General features: G+C 37.9%; 1 protein-coding gene across 1 annotated transcript; it reads right to left on the minus strand.

Moving 5' to 3' along the window:
* Positions 1 to 7,681: 7,681 nt before the first annotated feature.
* Positions 7,682 to 18,899, minus strand: LOC121992267 (serrate RNA effector molecule-like). Its single transcript, XM_042546508.1, has 12 exons — positions 18,392 to 18,899; positions 18,157 to 18,239; positions 16,018 to 16,072; positions 11,241 to 11,315; positions 10,996 to 11,070; positions 10,856 to 10,903; positions 10,557 to 10,625; positions 9,687 to 10,484; positions 9,553 to 9,601; positions 8,462 to 8,706; positions 8,180 to 8,377; positions 7,682 to 8,010 (listed from the first exon to the last, which is right to left on the minus strand). The coding sequence occupies exons 1-12, from the start codon at positions 18,820 to 18,822 to the stop codon at positions 7,950 to 7,952; spliced, it is 2,187 nt and encodes a 728-aa protein (XP_042402442.1). The 5' UTR covers positions 18,823 to 18,899; the 3' UTR covers positions 7,682 to 7,949.
* Between the last annotated feature and the right edge of the window lie 105 nt (positions 18,900 to 19,004).

Consider the following 19,004-nt stretch of genomic DNA (forward strand, 5'->3'; position numbering starts at 1 on the left):
GCAGTCTCATCTACTTAACCTTAACTCGACCTGATATTTCTTATGCAATCAGTGCGATAAGTCGGTATATGCAAAATCCAAAGAAGCCTCATTTGGAAGCAGGTCGACGAATATTAAGATATGTAAAGAGCACAACTGATTATGGCCTTTTGTACAAAAGAAATGAAGACTGCAAGTTAGTTGGCTACTGCGATGCTGACTATGCAGGAGATTGTGACACAAGAAGATCAACAACTGATTATGTATTCAAGCTTGGTTCTGGAACAATCTCGTGGTGCAGCAGAGACAACCAACTGTATCATTGTCAACTACTGAAGCTGAGTATCGAGCAGCAGCAATGGTAGCTCAAGAGAGCACATGGATAATACAACTAATGAATAATCTAGATCAACCAATAGATTATGCAGTTCCAGTATATTATGACAATCAATCAGCAATTCGTTTGGCAGAAAATCCAATCTTTCATGCAAGAACTAAGCATGTTGAAGTTCATTATCATTTTATCAGAGAAAAAGTTCTGCAAGGAGAAATTGAGATGAGACAAATCAGTACAGATAATCAAGTTGCGGACGTGCTTACAAAAGGATTAAACGCCAACAAATTTAAGATGTTCCGTTATCAACTCAGCACAGTACAAAGAGTTGGTATTGAGGGGGAGTGTTGAAGATCAATACTAACTTGTTAACGGATAAAAATAAAAATATAGATGGGAGTATTCTTTCTCATTCAATGGATAAGATTTAACAAATAGAAATTAGAATGTGTGGTTGAGAGTATTTCTCTCATTCAATAGATAGAATTTAATTGATAAGAATTAAAATGTATGGTTGAGAGTATTTATCTCATCCAATGGATAGAGATAGAATTTCTTGGTAGATAGAATTTAGTTTTCTGATCAACTATGTATCTTGTATGGTGAGTACTATAAATACTCCCCCTGCATTCTTGTTTTATCATCCAACGAAAAATAAAAGTATAGAGTCTTCAAGTTGAAAGTTGTTCTTCATCTTCATTTTCTTTTCCTCTCTAAAATTGTGAGTGATCCTTAAAAGTGTTGTAGTGTCTTTGTAGTGTGAATATAATACAAGTAATTTATTTACTTATTTATAGTCCAATTTGCTTTCTCGACAGGTATTGTTTGACCAACTTCGTAAGATAGAGATAAACAGAGCTCCAAGCCGGCACAGAGCTAGGGGGACGGCGGCAGAATAGGATCCATGGACCACCTTTTTTGATCCGTTCTTAATCAAAAAAGTGAATTGGTGGGAGGTAATGACGCTTACATGTCATTGCCTTCCATCAATATAAATGTTAGATCAAGGGATGATCCAATATTTACGGATCAAAGGATCCCTTCTCGACAGCGGCGGTCCATCTTTGACATGATACTTTTTAATATTATTTGAAAATAAAAATATTTTTTTTATAATCCAGATATTTAAATATCCGTGTATTATGACTAATTTTAGAGATGGACAATCTTCCCCTTGTTCGTCTATCAAATATATCTAAAAGTTCGAGCGGCCCAATGACCCGGTGACCCAATAACTCAACTGTCTCAATAATTAGAACTCAATGGTGAATTCATTATCAATCATGAGATTGAAATCCTCGTTCATGGAAGATCTACCATGGGCCTATCGTTACGTCTTCTTTACTCATCGATTTAGTAAATCTGAAAGCGCAAGTAATTTAGTGGCACAATAGTCTAATTATCCTAATAGTTTAAATTTAACGATGAATTTTTTTACTAGAACCTCAGTGCCTTGTTATTTATGATCCTGTCTGGAAGCTGAGAAAACGAACCTGCCGGTGTGACGTGTCTGGAAGGTTGACCGCATCCCCATGACCCGGTGGATGATCTGTCCGTTACGTTGACCGAGTCGTCTGGAGTCCTCCTCCGGTCAACTGTACATGTATCCATCGACCGGGTTCCCCCGGTCTCTGGTACCTCGGTGCTCGAGGCGAATCCCACAAATGTATGAGTATCCAGATAATAATAGAATATTGAAATAAATGCAAAAAAGGTACGAGAACGTACCCTGGCCCAGGGGGGCGCCCTCGGATGGATGAGTGAGTTGGTCGTGAAACTGACCGAGTCGTCGTGACCCGGAAGGGTGGATGCCTCTGAACCGACCGAAGAGGAGCTGGGTCCGGAGGTGACAACGCGGAGCCGAATGTGGCATGAATCTGAAAGGTGACACACAATCGGAATACAACGGCGACACGACCGGCGTACGACATCGGCTCGCAGGCCGGAATGTGACAACGGCGCGTAGACCGGAACACTAGGCAAAGTCGGCACCAGGACTGCCGGTAAGTGCCGGAGGAGGGAGCTGCTGTGCGCGCGGAGGCTGCCGGCGAGGGAGCTGCTGTGCGCGTGAAGGCTGCCGACGAGGGAGCCGCTGTGCGCGTGGAGGCTGCCGGCGAGGGAGCTGCTGTGCGCGTGAAGGCTGCCGGGAGCTGCTGTGCGCACGGAGGCTGCCGGCGAGGGAGCTGCTGTGCGCGCGGAGGCTGCCGGGAGCTGCTGTGCTCACGGAGGCTGCCGGCGAGGGAGCTGCTGGGGAATGATGGCGACGGCACAGCGCCTACGTCGCGAGGAGGAGGAGAGCAACGGAAGAAGTTGCCGGCGAAGGCCGGAGAAGGCCGGTGATGACCCCGGCAAACAGTGCAAGATGGAGAGGAAAGCTCCCCCTCCGTTTCTCTCTCTCTGGCGGCGGAAAAACCCCCCTCCCGCTCTTTTCTGTATTGTGCCCTTAAAGAGCAAGAAACCCTTCCCCCTCAAATGACAAAACTGCCCTCTCCTCATATCTCTTTACCGGATCAAATCATGAGATTGAAATCCTCGTTCATGGAAGATCTACCATGGGCCTATCGTTACGTCTTCTTTACTCATCGATTTAGTAAATCTGAAAGCGCAAGTAATTTAGTGGCACAATAGTCTAATTATCCTAATAGTTTAAATTTAACGATGAATTTTTTTACTAGAACCTCAGTGCCATGTTATTTATACCTGGTTTAAAAAATTTTCATTTTTCAGTTAACATTGTCTTTAGCTTACGCTCAAGTTTTATAAAAAATTTTCATCGACACTAAAATAAATTAAAAAGCAGCTAACCGTTTATCTACCCGCGTTGGTACATCAACGTCAAAAACCTTTTCACAGAAACTATACCAAGTATCATACTTTCTGTTTTTTTTTTTTTTTTTTTTTCCATTTCTTTGTAGATTTGTTTGATGAATACTGTTTTGCTCCTTAACTGCACGGAGGTCCAAGTGACGTAACTGCTCACTGGATTCCTTGTTTTCTTCAAACATGCAGTGTTTGTCTCTTCTCCTCCTCATCCCCATCTCCATCTCCTTCTCTCTTTACGTTCTTTGTTTCGGCACACTGGCCGGTTTGCCTGCGAGCGAATTGAAGCACCATTGATTAATGCGTTTCGGTGTCGTCACCGATCGAAAGACAAGTTAGTGCCATTTTCTCTTCTCCTCTTCCTCCTACCTCTTCTCTTCTCGCGATGAGGTGGAGACGTCGAACGTATGCTTCCCTCCTCCTGTGCTGCTTAATTCTAGCCGCTGCCGCCTCCCACGGCTTTGCGCGGGAGGAGGCCCGAAAGAGGACCGCCTTTAGTGCAGTCGTCGGCATCGGCCGGTGCAAGACGGAGAAGGCCGGAAGCTGTCCGGAGGCCAACAGTAGCATCGTGGAGGACGACAAGCACATTGTGCCCACCGGCTCCAATCCCCTGCACAACAAGTGAAGGGAAAGGAGGATATTAAAACAGGGGAAGAGAGATTTATGCTCTACTTTTAACTATAATGACAGTAATTTCTGATGAGAATCCATGTAATTTATAACAGTGTATGCATGTTGATACTGTTGTGAGACATGTATCTTGCTTAAAATCTATTAACGCATAATTATGATCAAAATGGCTGTGTGATTCAGTAGTTGTGAAATAATAGATGGAGACGCTAGAAATGGGCTGTAGATCATAGAGAAGAGAGATATGGATTTGTTCGTATTTGACAGAGACACGAGAGAGGAAGTCGCCATGAAACAAATCCAGTGCCATGAAGTTCTCTGCTCACCTCTGAAGACACAATTAGGAATGGGGCTCAGAGAGCAGAGACGAGGGGCCTCGTCTCTTTCACTGTTTCTGCCTCTTCTATTTTGTTTCCATCCTTCCTCATCTTTTACTTGAAGTTTCTGCAGTAATTTACCAAGGACACAACATAGTTTATAACTAGGGAAATTTGAGTTTCAGAGATCCAAATAATAATAAAAAAAATCTAGAAATTAAAGCTGTAGTATCATAAACGTGGTAAGGCAGCATTAATGAGCAGGGAGGAGAGCAAGAAACAAAGCCACTGCAGCAAACTTTTTTACCTCTTTTCTTTTCTCTTCCGCTGGCAATGGCGCAATGCGATTGCATAGATAGCTCAGTAGGCAGCAGCAGTGCATGGCACTGCACCGTGCTGGAGTTTAATGCTACGTCCACTCCAGGACCACCGATGCCTTTGACTCGGTGGCAGATGATCTGAGAAGAAAATACTATGAGATTTATGATAAATGATGAACTCAACAAGTTAATGACAAACAATTTCACTTTATTCAAAACCAATTATGAAACGTAGACGCATGCATACTCTTTGGAGAGAACAGTCAAGTACTCGGGCCTCTACTGCATGCATCCACCAGCCTCAATGGAGAGATGAGCAGAGGTTTAAGTTTAGGGACTCGAACAGTTCGCCTTCCTAAAACTGCATTTTTACTGCTTGGGTGAATGGATTCCCGTGCACAGTGAACTGAATGATTCCCTCATCATTAATGAATGACTCAGGGAACCTTTTCTCTGGTTATTTTTGGAGGAAAAATAATTTATCATCGAGCTGCGTTTGGACTGATGCGGTGGGTTTGCTTTAAGGCCACCGTGAGGCTGTTTAAATGCTCTGCTTTCTAATTTCTCACTGTGTATTGAAAGCTCCTCTGGAGGACTGGCAATGTGACAAGGATTCAGTTCAGGAACAGAGTGGGAAATGGTTATCAGTTCTTGTCATGCAAAATATGGAAAATAAATAAATAAAGTACTGCTGTGTTTGTTTGTGCAAGAGATTTAAATCGATGATTGAATTCTGAAACTGACACAGCAGCATAGAGATTGAAGAATCAATCTTATTCTGCTAAACTTATCAACAAGTTTTATTTTTAGTTTTAACCGTCAAAAATAGGTAAAAGTGGTGAAGAAGAATTAATATTCTTGTGAAATTATGCAAGGACCTAAGTAATGGAAATAGTTTGTTTATTGTCTATCAATTTTCTTAAAAGAGGATCGAGGTTAGTATAGCCCACTACTCTCCTTCAGTTTTAATAATCAGTAAAAAAAGTTATGAGAAAGCAGAGTAGCTGAATGGCTGGGCATACGAGTACTCGACCAAGAAGAGTAAAGTAGCTGCGAGTAGTGCGGTCGAGCAGTAAATCAGTCTGAGTGATCGATCGGGCAGAGTAGCCAACCGAGTATAGTGGTTGAGCCGAGAAAGGCAGGGCTGCCTAAAGGCAGAGTAGCCCGAGCAACATAGCAGCTAATCAGGACGAGCGACCGATCGGGTAATGCAATCGAGTAGGAGATCAACCGAGTGGCAGATCGGCCGACTCACAGAAGGGGCTGACTGAGCTTGTGATGGTCGTAGTTTCTTTGAAACAAATTTGCCCCACCTCCGACTGTGTTTCAAGATTTTCTCGGGTCGTCTGTTTCCCAGGATACAACGATTAACTGTAATGCGCACCAAGCACTGATGGTCACAACGAACTAAGATGTACTCGACTGCTATCACGGATACTTTGCTAAGCAAGAGATGCATGATTGAGGAGAAAGGGGAACATAGGTGGATAGCTTCAGCTTTTTGGCTATTCTGTTCAAGACCATGGTCTTCCTTTATATAGGAGCATCATCCCTCACCTGCGTTGAATGTCGAGTAATGGCCGACCGATCCGACACTAGGCGTGCGCAGATCGTGCTTGCACAGGAGTCAACATGGTTCAGTGCAATCAAGATGATCGAACGATCAAGTAGTGCGGTCGAGTAGCAAATCAACCGAGCAGCAGATCGGTCGAGTCATGAAAGGGGTTGATCGGGCCTGCAATGGTCGCAGTTTCTTTGAAACAAATTCACCCCACTTCCAACTGCTATCATGGGTACTCTACCGAGTAAGAAATGCACGATAGAGAAAACCTAGACTGAAGAGCTTAACTTTTTGTTTGTTCTCTTCAAGACCATTGTCTCTCTTTATATAGAAGCGAGCAGTATCCCTCACCTACATTGAATGTCGAGTAATGGTCGACCGATCCGACATTCAACACGCACAGGTCATGCTCACACATGAGTCAATATGATTCAGTGCAATTCGGATCCTACATTTACACCCCTGCGTACCCACACGTGAGAGAGAGACTCTCTCCATACATTTATTCACAAAATTAATGCATGTGAATCCATATAAATCAAATAATATACCTTAAAACTCCTAATATGATACTAAAGTCTTATTCACAATAAAAAAAAAATTTCTCTTTCACCGTTTTTTCCATTCATGTATATCCAACATCATGCCCCTCCACTGCCCAAGCTATCACCTGAATCATAGTCTGACTTGCATGCATATTGAATTATGTATCCAGATGCAATGAGTAGGCCTAGGGTACTTAAAACTGTGAGAATGGAGTATGGTTTAGAGTCTCACTCAATCTGTTTGCCTCAATCGACATGCTCAATTTGTCTTTACTCAACTCACTTATTGTAACTCATCCATATGACTCACTCAATTTGCTCGATCTATCTACTTCCGTGTAATTTATCAACCTTTTCAACCCCAACCACAACTCGCAGGTCGCAGCATGCATATTCCACTTGGTAGCGTACTACCTGCTCATCCATCCATCCAGTCCATTTGTCATGCTCAACCAATCTGATTTGCCTATCATGCTTGCCTCTTTCAATCTATTAGGTTTGTACAACCAATCGATTTGCTTTATTATATACTATATAAGGAAATCATATATTGTCTGATCTCCGTGTCCAACTTCCATGCCCAATGTGCGTGCAGGGTGCCTTTCGGGCACCTGAATTTCTATGTATCGCACATGGGAAGTTTATATATATATATATATATATATATATATATATATATATATATATATATATATATAGCTTTTAAAAAAGAAGATATATAACCAAGGAATAACAAAAGCATGAGAAATAGTACAGCTTCCAAGTCAATGTTTAGACATTTTATAAGAAATAGAAAACTATTCCGCACCAAGTGCACCGTAAGATACTTGAAAAAACACGCCGTAAAGCAGAGAGCCAAAAAACTAAGAATCACCTGCAAATTACAAATGAATTAATTGATTGAAGGTAGAATGAAACCACCGTGCAGAAGTTCCTTTTGATACTGAAGCAGTGCATCGTTTCTGTATCAGCACGCTCGGGCCTCAGTTATGTAAGTAGAGGTGCGAGCTGATGAAGAAGGTTCGAGAATCCTTCAAGCGCATTCATTTCTGGACAACTTCAAAAGCATAGTTTATGCTGCCACAGTCGATCACAAGGGAATCGATAACACAAGCATTTGAATCATGCAAAATATTCAGAAAATAAAATGTTATCTTTCAATGAGAACGGCCAACTAAATAATGACAACCAAGTATACTGATGGGCATAAATGTTGTTACACAGGAATAGATTTAGCGATACAAACAGAGATTATTTGAATAGCCATAATATATCTTTTGTTAGGATCATCCATTCAGACTGCAATCACGAATTCAACTGAATTTGAACCTGTCTATTTTTACATAATGGGGCGCACACGCTGCTTTGAAGATGTAACTGATTTGCCATTGGAAAATATGTCTGGCTTCAAGCACAAACAGAAAAAAAGAAAAAAAACGAAGACTACAAACTCCTGTAGTCTAGAACAGTGACTTCATCATCTGGTGCATCGAGATCTCTATAACTGGAAGAAGAAAAAATCAAGTATAAGTTGCTAGTAGTTAAGCCAAAGATCAAATTCCTGTAGTCTAAACAAACACGGGAAGAATAGAAGAAAATGATTCTAGCCCGTCAATTGTTAGCTCACAAGGGGAAAGAACCAAGCATTCTAGAAAATCAATTAGGTAACAAACCTCCTCATTCGCCGTGGATCATGTCTAAAAAGTGGAGGCATAGTAAGAATTGGGGCTGCTGGACCACCCAGTTGTGGGCCAAGCCGTCCTTTTCTACCACGAGGACCTCCGATAGAATCAAAGGATGATGGTCCACCAGGATCGGTAAGCATGCGCATAGCCACCTCGGGTGGGGCAGGCACAAAAGGTCCGAGTGGGCTAGAAGATTTACTAGATGATTAGACATGAAAATTAAGTAATGGACAAAATTGAACAATAATAATACTGTAATAATCAACTCACCCAGCACCAGGAACAGGCATCAAGACCGGCGGAGGAATCTCTGAAGGAAAAGCACTGTGCAAACCTTGTCCACTGTAAGCTTCAAACGGAGGCTTATCATGAGTTTCTCCATCCAAGCCACCATGGGTATCACGAGGTGAGTTGTCACCTCTGTCATCATCTCTGTTCTTGTCGAGCTCTATGCGGTTGCCATGTGCATCTGTCAAGCGATTGTCTAACAGCCTTCTTCTTTGAATCTTTGCCTTCTGCAGATGAGTGCAAAAGAAGACAAGATGATAATTGGAATAACACTGACAAATTTGAAAGTTCATGCATATGCAAAAACCTGGAAAATCTTTTTCGTTTGTTAGGCAACCTATGCACAGAAAATGTTCTCTTTTGATATAACCCAATTTCTGCACGTCCAACTCATGAAATGATTCATACAAAATCTATTCTCAACAAGATTTTATTATATTTTTCAAATCCAAGAAAGAATGCAAATTGAAGATTGAACATGTAAATTATAAGCTCCTAATCATCTCGATGAAAGTTAACATAGGCTGATAATCATTTTTAGTCTTTAACTTGTTAGTGTTCATGAAGGGGATCCTTGGCACAACGGTAAAGTTGTTGCTTTGTGACCAAAAGGTCACGGGTTCGAATCTTGGAAACAGCCTCTTGCAAAAAAAAGCAGGGTAAGACTGCGTACAATGAATCCTTCCCCGGGACCCCGCATAGCAGGAGCTTCGTACACCGAGTTGCCTTTTTTTTTTTTAACTTGTTAGTATTCATGATCAGAGCTTGTGGTTGTAAAAGATATTAACTTATTATAGCAGCAGCAATGCATTGCAATTCTTAGTCATTAATACATCTTATCAGATTGCATTCTTAAATGATTAGATATGCAGGAACATGTATAAATCTTAGTCCATTTTCCTTTTACAAATTTATTTGATAATTTCTAAAATTCTAGCAGATTAGTTGACTAGTATAACAATAAAATAAAATCAGCTACCTTGTCATTAAGTTTCTTAAAACAAAAAAAAAAAAAAAAATTGTAGATAATCGATTAGAGAAAACATGCTTTAAAATAAAGACAGAGATCTTACTGGTGCAGACTGTTGCATGATAGGAGTTCCACCAGGTGCATTGGGATCACTGCATTAGAGTAAGAAACAAAACTGATTTAGCAATTCAACTACTATGAACAAATTCACAGCCACAAGATAAGATGAAAGCTTACTCCATGTAATTTTGAATATAAAGGTCTTCTCTAACTTTTGACGTCAGCTCAATAACAAGATCTGGGTGTTTCAGCTTGAGATGTTTATGGACAAACTCAGGAGCATGGAAAAGCTTTGTGCAACCTTTGGCTCCACATCCATACTTCCAACCATATTTTTCATCTCTTATTTTTCTCACAACAGGATCTAGGGCCTCTGTAGCTGCAGCATCAATCTTATCTTTAGCTGTTAATATTTCCAAGGGATCCTGACCTTCTAGTCTTGCTTGCCAGAATGAATCAAGCTTCTTCTCCCACTCAGAACCACTAGAATTAGATCCATCATTTGTCTTATTGTCAACTCTAACATGTCGAAGCCCTTTTGCCTCCGATGTTTCATACATTCCATAATAGTCTAAGCCATGAACACGCCATAGATAAGTGATCAATGTGTCTAATAATTCAACACCTTCAAGGCCCTTGACAGTGGTAAGCCCACGTATAATTATAATCGGCCCCAAAGATCCCCCATGCGTCTTGTCTGCATCATCTTGACCACTACTAGAGAGGACATTATCCTGTATACCCTTCTCCATGTCAAGCTTGCACACTAAGGCCTGTGCTTGTCCGATGTCAGTTTGAATTCGACGAAGCTCGGAGCTGACTGGGTGAGCCATGGGAGCAGAAGAAAGCAGGTTTCCTTTAGCAGGTCCCCTACCATGCCTTCTCCTTTTCTCACTAAGATCTATCTCTTCTTCAGAGTTTGGTTCACTATCATTCCCAGAATTTCCAGTGGATGAGGCTGTTAATCCTGGGCCACTGATGAAATAAGCAGTAAAAAAATCACTACATGTTAAAAAACACAAATTAGTACGACAAAGAAACTCTTACAGGTCAAGTGTTCCACTCTGCAAATCAAGCAGGAAATCCTTCGCAATAGATTTCGCCAGTTCTTTTCTCCTGCAATAGCAAGCAACAGAAGTTGATACATGGTAACAATGCAAGAATGGAGGTTACAATTAATGTACGAAGACCAAAAACATTGAAACTGAGCTTTCAAAAGAATACAGAAGTTTACAAAACTTCATCTATTTGAAGAATGAGAAAATTAGGGGAAAACTCTTAAAAGACTTTTTTAAGAAAACTGCAGAATACAGTTTAGTTTTCTAAAACGATATATACAAACTCACCTCTCAATCACTGCCACTAAATTAGTCGGATGATATTTGTCTTTCAACCTATATCAAAAAGAAAATCAGAAAAGGATTAAAGTACTTGGCAACATCGTCTAAAACATAAGAAAATTCAGAAAAAAATGTTCCTCACTTACCATTGTTCTTCTTTGTGTGCTTGAAAATATGCTCGCTTCTGAGTGGATATGTATTCGAATCTATATTCTTCATACCTACATAGATTATCAGAATTTCACTGGGGCATTCATACAAGCTAAACAAGGATCCAATAGGAAATAAATTTGAATAGCAAAATAGTTAAAAATCACAAGCAAGAGAGAAAATAATAGATGATCATTAAAACCCATTTTCCATTTCAATCATTTTGCTGTAAGATATTTACCTGCGTTCTGCTTCAGCAGGTAAAACGTCATCTTCAAGTTCTAGAATGAACTGCTTGTATGACATCAAACCTACCCTGCAAGAATATCCCAATGAAACTACTACAACAAGAAATTAAAATTTATATGACATCTCAAAAGAATAAACCAAGATAACTAAAAGACCACACAAGTTTCTTTCTAGTCTCAACCAAGCTATCATGCATGCCCACGGTAAGAATATAAAAAAAAAAAAAAAGTAAAAAACCCCCCCAAAAAATATGATAAACAAATGCGAAAGATTTTTTGTGAAGAGGTATGAGGTATAAACAAGATAATCTGTTAATGTTCTTAACAAGTTATATATGAGATATTATGGACAAACAGGGAGTTACGAGATTTATGGGCCATTTTGGGTGATCACATAGAGTTATGGGCTTAACAGTTTATCTGATTGGAATTTAGGATGTGGATTGGAATTTAATAGGGATTGAACCAAAATTCAGTAGGTAAGTGGATTTTGAGTGTTTGGATTATGGGGCTGGGATCCAAAGAACCAAATCCATTCAGTTTGGTATTGAGGCTTTAGTTTGGGCCTGTTGGAGGGAGCATTTAATCATTTTTTATGTTCTCATTTGATTTTTTTTCAAATTGTAAATTTAAATTTTCAAAATCAGTTTTGAATGGGGTTTTTAAATGATTTAATCAAACATAATTAATTTTTCAAAAGAAAATTAACTGTTCTATCAACTTGGTCATTAAAGGATTTATGACTCGATCAATTAAATATGTTTATTTGTCTTTTAAAATTTTACATAACTTTTCCATTTTTTAAGATAAAAAAGCAAAGAAAAGAAAAGAAAACTTAGAACTCCTCATCATGACTATCTATATAAACCTTTTTTAAATAGTGATTTCAAATTGACACCTTTTTTAATTTATAGTGATTATTCTCATCCCCTTCTCTCTTTCCATTGAAAGGAGGCAGATAAATTTAAGATATAAACATCACGTTTACCCTATTCGCTTTATTCTTTTATAATACAAGAACTTTTATGATCAGAATTTTTATTCACATTATTTAATTGTCTGAAGAATTTTACTTCAATGTTTGGTTAACATATTAATGTGCCCCTTAAGGGATGAAGTAGTAGGAATAATTAGAAAGGAAGATAGGATAATCTCTCAAAATAGTAGTAACAAAAGAATCTATTAGTAAGTAGTATATATACACCTCAAGTAGAATTAGATGAAGCCACTAAATATAATTTTGGGAAGACTTAAATGAGGTAGTATACAAATTTCAATAAACGAGATAATTTTGATATGAGGAGATCTAAATAAGCATGTAACAGTAAGAAATGAGAAATATAATAGAGTGCATGTGAGTCAGGATTTTAACTATGAAATTAAGGAAAAGTTATATCAAATTTTGTGATAACATATATGAACTTATTAAGTTTTCAAAAAGAGAGAAGAACACTTGATTATGTTCAAAAATGGGAATAATAAATCACAAATTAATTTTCTTATAGTAAAAATTTATAAGGATTGCAAGGTCAATTTAAGAGAAAACAACCCATCATAGATTAATGGTGTTAGATATGTGCCACAAACATGCATAGTATAGTAGAAGGAAAAGGTACATGACTAAAAAGATCAAGCGGTGGAAATTAAAAGATGTGAAATAAAGTAACTTTAAGGAGAGGATAGGAGCACAAGTATTAGGAGAAATATATAACGACTTGAATACGACGTATAATAAAATAGTATCAAATTTGAAAACGATAACCAAGAGCATACGTGTGTCAAAAGTTTGAGCACCATTAAATAGAGAATATAAGTGGTGAAATAAGAAAGGACAAAAAAAAATCACTTGTAAGAGTGAAAAAGTATGTAATAGCCAAGAAAGAAAATAGTGAATGAAGCCAAAAATGAAGCTTTTGAATGCTTGTATCCACGATTTAATACAAAAGAAGCACAAAAGGACACTTATACAATAGCTAAAGTGAGAGAAAGACAAGGGATATTACTAAAGAAAGATGCATTAAAATTGGATTCAATAGAGAACGATATTTTTATCAACTTTTTAGTGAAAATTTAAGTGACTAACTTAGCTTAAAAAATTTAAATAGATTAAAGGAGTATAAAAAAATTAAATTTTTATTAGAGAATTCAATTTTCAAATGTAGAATAGGTGTTAAATGGAATGCAGAATGAAAAAATGACAGGATCATATAATATTCCACTAGATGTATAGAAGTGCCTAGAGAAGCAGTATATTGAATGCCTTATGAAGTTATTCAACCAGAATGGAGGATTAGTACCCTCGCCCCCTTATGCAAAAATAAAAGGCATATACAAAATTATGTGAATTTTACGGTATTAAGATAATGAGTTATGCTATAAAACTTTAGGAAAGAGTGATTAAAAAACATGAAGGAGAAAAAATAATTCAACTTCATGCTTGAAAACTCGACGATAGAAGCTATACATCTCCTCAATTAATAGATTGAAAGAAAAAAAAAAAGCAAGACTTACCCAATGTATTCATTGGCTTACAATCCCGAGGGGATTTGTATGGAGAATTTAAAAAAGAAAAGTATTGTCATAGCGTATATTGAAATAATTTAAAATACGTATAAGAATATACTAACAAGAGTGAAGATTTCAGATTGATCAACAAAATATTTTTTATAAAAATAGAGTTAATTCAAGATTAACTAAAAATTAATATCTTGATAACATTAGTCATGGATAAACTTATTGGACACATCTAAGACACATTACTATGGTGTATTTTTTTAAAAAATGACATTGTTTTAGTCGATGAGATATGTGATAGAGAAAATGAAAAACTCGAATCTTGACAAGGAGCATTGGAAGTAAAAAGTTTTAGACTTAATAGAATAAAGACAAAATAATAAATGAAATTTAAATTTAACAGTATTAGATGTAGCAAGGCAATTGTCAAGATAAGATATAGCAAGCTATCCTATAACTACGAGTTTTAAGTATACATGATCATTTTTGTAAAAGGATGGATGGTTAATATATATGCAGGATGGTTGAAATGGAGAAAGATGTTAAGTGTTCTTTATGATTATAAGGTACCTTTAAAACTTAAAAGGAAGTTTTACAAAAATGATGTTAGACCTGTTATGTTATGTTATATAAAGTTGAATATTGGATTATGAATTGAGCACATAAACAAAAGATGAGTCATAGAGATGAGGATGAAAAAAAAAAGGCAGCTCGATGCACGAAACTCCCGTTATGCGGGGTCCCGGAGAAAGATCCATTGTAGGCAACCTTACCCTGCTTTTTGCAATAGGCTATTTCCAGGATTCGAACCCGTGACCTTTTGGTCACAGAGCAACAACTTTACCGTTACGCCAAGGGTCCCCTTCAGTCATAGAGATGAGGATATTAAGATAAATATACAAAGATATGAGGATGAATAGATAAGAAATAGAACATTAGAGAGAAAGTTAGAGTTGCATCTACTAAGGAAAAACTCCATGATACACGTTTACGATGATATGCACATGTATTTAAGCAACCAATAAATAGCTCAATTAGACAATACGAAACCATGATAAATATGTACATTAATCAAGGAAAAAAGACCAAAGAAGATTTAGTTAGCAATAATAGAACAAGATAAAATTTATTTAAATATAGATAAAGATATCGTATAAGATCGAGCCTAATAGTATAGAAGGTACCATATAGTCAACCCCACTAAGTGGCATAAAGGCTTGCTCGTCATTATTGTTGTTTGGATAACATTAATTTTAGCAAGTTAATTAAATTTTACTATTAAGAAAGCAATATGGCATGCTAGAGACTTCCACTAACATGAAAATCAAAGGCACAAACCATATAAAATATCATTAGTTACTACGAAGTATTACAAAAAGGCATGAAATTGAGAGGAAAAAAAGGTAGAGCGAACAAGAGAGAGATGTTTATAAATTGCTCTCTAAACTTGTAGTCCATGCATCATGAAGAAAAAAAGAGGCTCTTCGACCATCCTTTATCACCTTGTCTTAGCATATCAATTGGTTCTATTCCAGGATATTCTTACATGTAATCAAACAAGGACTCTACTAGGATTATGCATTATTTAATTCAAACCAAAATAAAATTTCCAATCAGTTATGATAAATCAAATAAAATTTCAGTTTGGTAAGATTTTTAGCAAATATAGACTAATTTCAACCCAAGTTAGGTTTGTTTTGATTAGAAGTTTTAGTGAACAATTTTAGTTGTTCAGTTTGGTTTATTTCGATTTGAAATGAATGGACAGTCTTCTCCTATGCATCACATCAAAGGTGTATGGATATGGTGGAAATAGCAATAGGGAGCAAAGAGGAACAAACAGGTAACTTCTTTCTCTGCTAATCCTTCTCTCATATCTTGCTTCCTCCGGCACCTAGTTGTAGATGTATCAGAAGCAAACTATACAGTAGTCTCAAAATAAGCCACCTAAAGAAACATGAACAAGGAAACAAAGGTAAAGACAAGAATATATAATGCCAAAACAAGAAGTCAAAAAATGAGTATCTAGTTTCTATGTATTTCAAAATTCCAATGTCATACATGATGGTTGTTTGTATGAGAGAGTTAATCTGTCTACACCAAAACAAAATCCTTAAATGACACACCAACCAACACAAACTGGAAAAAAAACACTAATAAAAAACATGACAGTGACAGTAAAACTTCAGATCAACAATAGGGCCATAACTAAACAACATTAACTACTTAAAATATGGCATATGAGAAATAACAAACCTTTGAATATTCGCAGAGTCACTACCATAATTGACATGCCTTGAATCAGGCCAATCTGATGATCAATCAAGAAAAAAATATTATTAAACAAGAATTTAGCAACATCGGAGAAATTGAATATGTTATTCTCAATTACTATATATATATGATTATTTTGTTCTCTGTTGACTTAACTTTAATTAGTGACTACTAAACATGCTCAGGTGCCTTCAACAGGGTATATGTATGAATGTGGCAAATCTGAGGATAAATCGATAAAATAAGAACTTAGCAACATCAGAGAATTAGTTTCAACAGGCCATATGTAAGAATGTCAACATTTAAATAACCTTCAATATAGCATCCCCTTACAAACACTAGCATGTATCAAACCCATGCCAGTGTATCTACAAGGAAATTATCAAAATAATATAGACTGAGTGAGAGGCGCCCTCAAAGTGCATGCATCCTTTTTGCAACAACAGTGTATCTATTACCAATTACATTATTTATTCCCTCGGGCCAATGGTGAAGGCAAGTACTGGTGGGCATAGGTAAAAGTATATCATTGTATAGTAGGTTTCCAACTGATTACATATGCTTCCAACTAATATCTCCACGGGGGAAGGAATTCCCAGACTCCCAATGTTCTTCCATATGGTGTCACATTAGCCAGTAGCATGAATTAGGTCAGTGTTTTTCCTCTGCCCAGAGGAAACAAAGTGTACCAATCTTTGAGTTGGGATTCACCTATGAAGCCACTCATCATCCAATATCTAACAGTTGATAAGCCATGCTCTCCTATCAGATCCATGCCTTCTTGTCTCTGCAATAGATTTTCATTCTCTTGTAAAAATTTTCCACTGAGCCACCTCTAACTTGACTAACCAGGAGATCCCTGAAACATGGTTTTTTGAGAGGGATCCCCTGGTTGTGCTAACAACTTAGATGATGAAAAACATCAAATAAAAAATAGATCTTTTATAGGCTTAACAAATCTTTTCAAACTGATTAACCACTGAGCTTAACTGCTTGCATCTTTTTCAAATTTGGTAACATTAATAAAAAAAAGTTTACTCTTTTATACATCTAACATTGAGCCTATATTTAAAGAACAAAAACCAGTCAGAATTAATATATCAGTTTGGATACATGCCATGCATGTATCTGAAATATGAAACTACTATTAGTTATAAAAGGTATAAAAGGCTTACAAATAACCAATCTTATCTCATACAAAATTCTAAGCATATTCTATGATCACCTAGCCTTTCCAGAAAACCAGTTCTCTTAGCTCAGTTCAAAAATCAGACAGCTCCATAGATCAAACTTACTCTACAACTTCTGATCTGAGTTGCACAAGATCGCAAAATGTTTAAAGTAAGGTAAATTAACTAGATATAGACACTGTAAACAGTGGGAGACAATATAATTAGGCTGCAAGTCAAGTTTTTCTTCTAGAATTTTAGTGAATAGAATAACTCAGAAACATTCTGCAATGTGGAGGCCGATTTCACAGAAGCACCATTCACCTTCCAGTAAACATATGAGAAATATCCATTTTTCCTTAATTTTGATGTTGTTATCTGATTCTTAATCATGAATCACTTAAGGTTTAAGATTGGGCAGATGTGTCTTGCTGATAGATGGAGATGAAGAAGAGGTTCAGGGGGAATCCCACTAGGAAGGCAGGATGAATGTTTTCCATAATCACTTGAGGTCGTGGAAACTAAATCAAACAGTCCAGAGGAGAGAAGGGATGTAGGTTCAATCATCAAAGGAAGGGTGGATTACTGACTGGGAATTTATAGTTAGTTGGGACTCTTGTTGTTTGTGTTATTCAAACACACAGCTAGAAATTTCTTGAAATTGCATAAATGCCTCCTGAATAGGGTTTAAATTGCATAAACTATAGATGCATGTGTCATTCCTTCAATCAAAGTAAGAAGTCTTCTAAGAAAACAAATACATATCATCGAATGAAAATTTACATACATATCATCGAATGAAAATTTACATGGAACTAGGACCTACGTTAGAGATCTAAAACTGAGTCAGAAGTTCTAGCTCAGTGTGTAGGATGTTCTAGAAGCATAGACTTGGTTTCTAATTAATTCAAGGACATAAGGGACAAGAAATTGAAGGTTCGTTCACAATTACCTGATGGACGATTACCATGACGAGCATGTAGCCTCTCATCCCCATACCATCCTCTGCCTCCTGGGCCCCCACGATCGTACCCCCTATCATAATCATAATCATAATCATAAATCAAATTAGAAACAGAATATATAAACTCCATACAGCCTAGACAGGAAGATTCAATAACAAAGTATGTTTTTGATTCAATAAATCCCGTAATTTGACAATAAATAAATAAATAAAATCTCAGCACCGTCTTTCATCTGGTCCGTAACCCCCTCTTGGACTCCCTCGTCGTCGGTCGTATCCGCCGTCATCCCTCCTGGCTCGTTTAAAGGTTCCGGGAGGCGGAGACCGTCGGGGAGGTGAGTGTCTACGGTCACGATACGGAGGAGAGCTAGGGCTGTTCCGCCTACGATACTCCTGATTCTTGTCGTCCTTCGGAAGCGGGATGAGCGGAGGTGGGGGAAGCGGCGGTATCGGGGAGCGGTCTCTGGAATCACGGTGGTCGTCCCTCATGCCAGAAGGCCTGTCATCCCTCTCCCCCTTTGAATCCCTGTCCCTCTTCCTCGGAGGAGGCGGAGGTGGAGAGAGAGAACCTGCGGCGGGGCTCTCCCGCTGGTCCGGCTGAAGGCTCCGGCGACGATCTGGAGCTTCGGACGGCATGTCGGTGACGTCGGCCATGGAGATGAAAGCGAGGGTCCTAGAAACCCTAAAATGGAAAAGAAAGAGCAGCCAAGTCGAAATGAGTGAAGAAAACGGACAAGAGGAAGGATGTAAATGCATTAATTAATATGATAACTGAGTTTTTTTTTTAGAATGAATTACATTTTATCCCTTGGGGTTTGACTAATGTACGAAACGAT

This window comes from Zingiber officinale, chromosome 6B (assembly GCF_018446385.1).
Source record: "Zingiber officinale cultivar Zhangliang chromosome 6B, Zo_v1.1, whole genome shotgun sequence".
NCBI lineage: Eukaryota > Viridiplantae > Streptophyta > Magnoliopsida > Zingiberales > Zingiberaceae > Zingiber > Zingiber officinale.

Coding starts and splice junctions, on each gene's coding strand:
- LOC121992267 (XM_042546508.1), bottom strand. CDS start 18,822: ATGGCCGACGTCACCGACATGCCGTCCGAAGCTCCAGATCGTCGCCGG. Junction 18,240..18,391: donor TACGGACCAGATGAAAGACG/GTGCTGAGATTT, acceptor TGATTATGATAG/GGGGTACGATCGTGGGGGCC. Junction 8,378..8,461: donor ATGCCTGTTCCTGGTGCTGG/GTGAGTTGATTA, acceptor TAAATCTTCTAG/CCCACTCGGACCTTTTGTGC.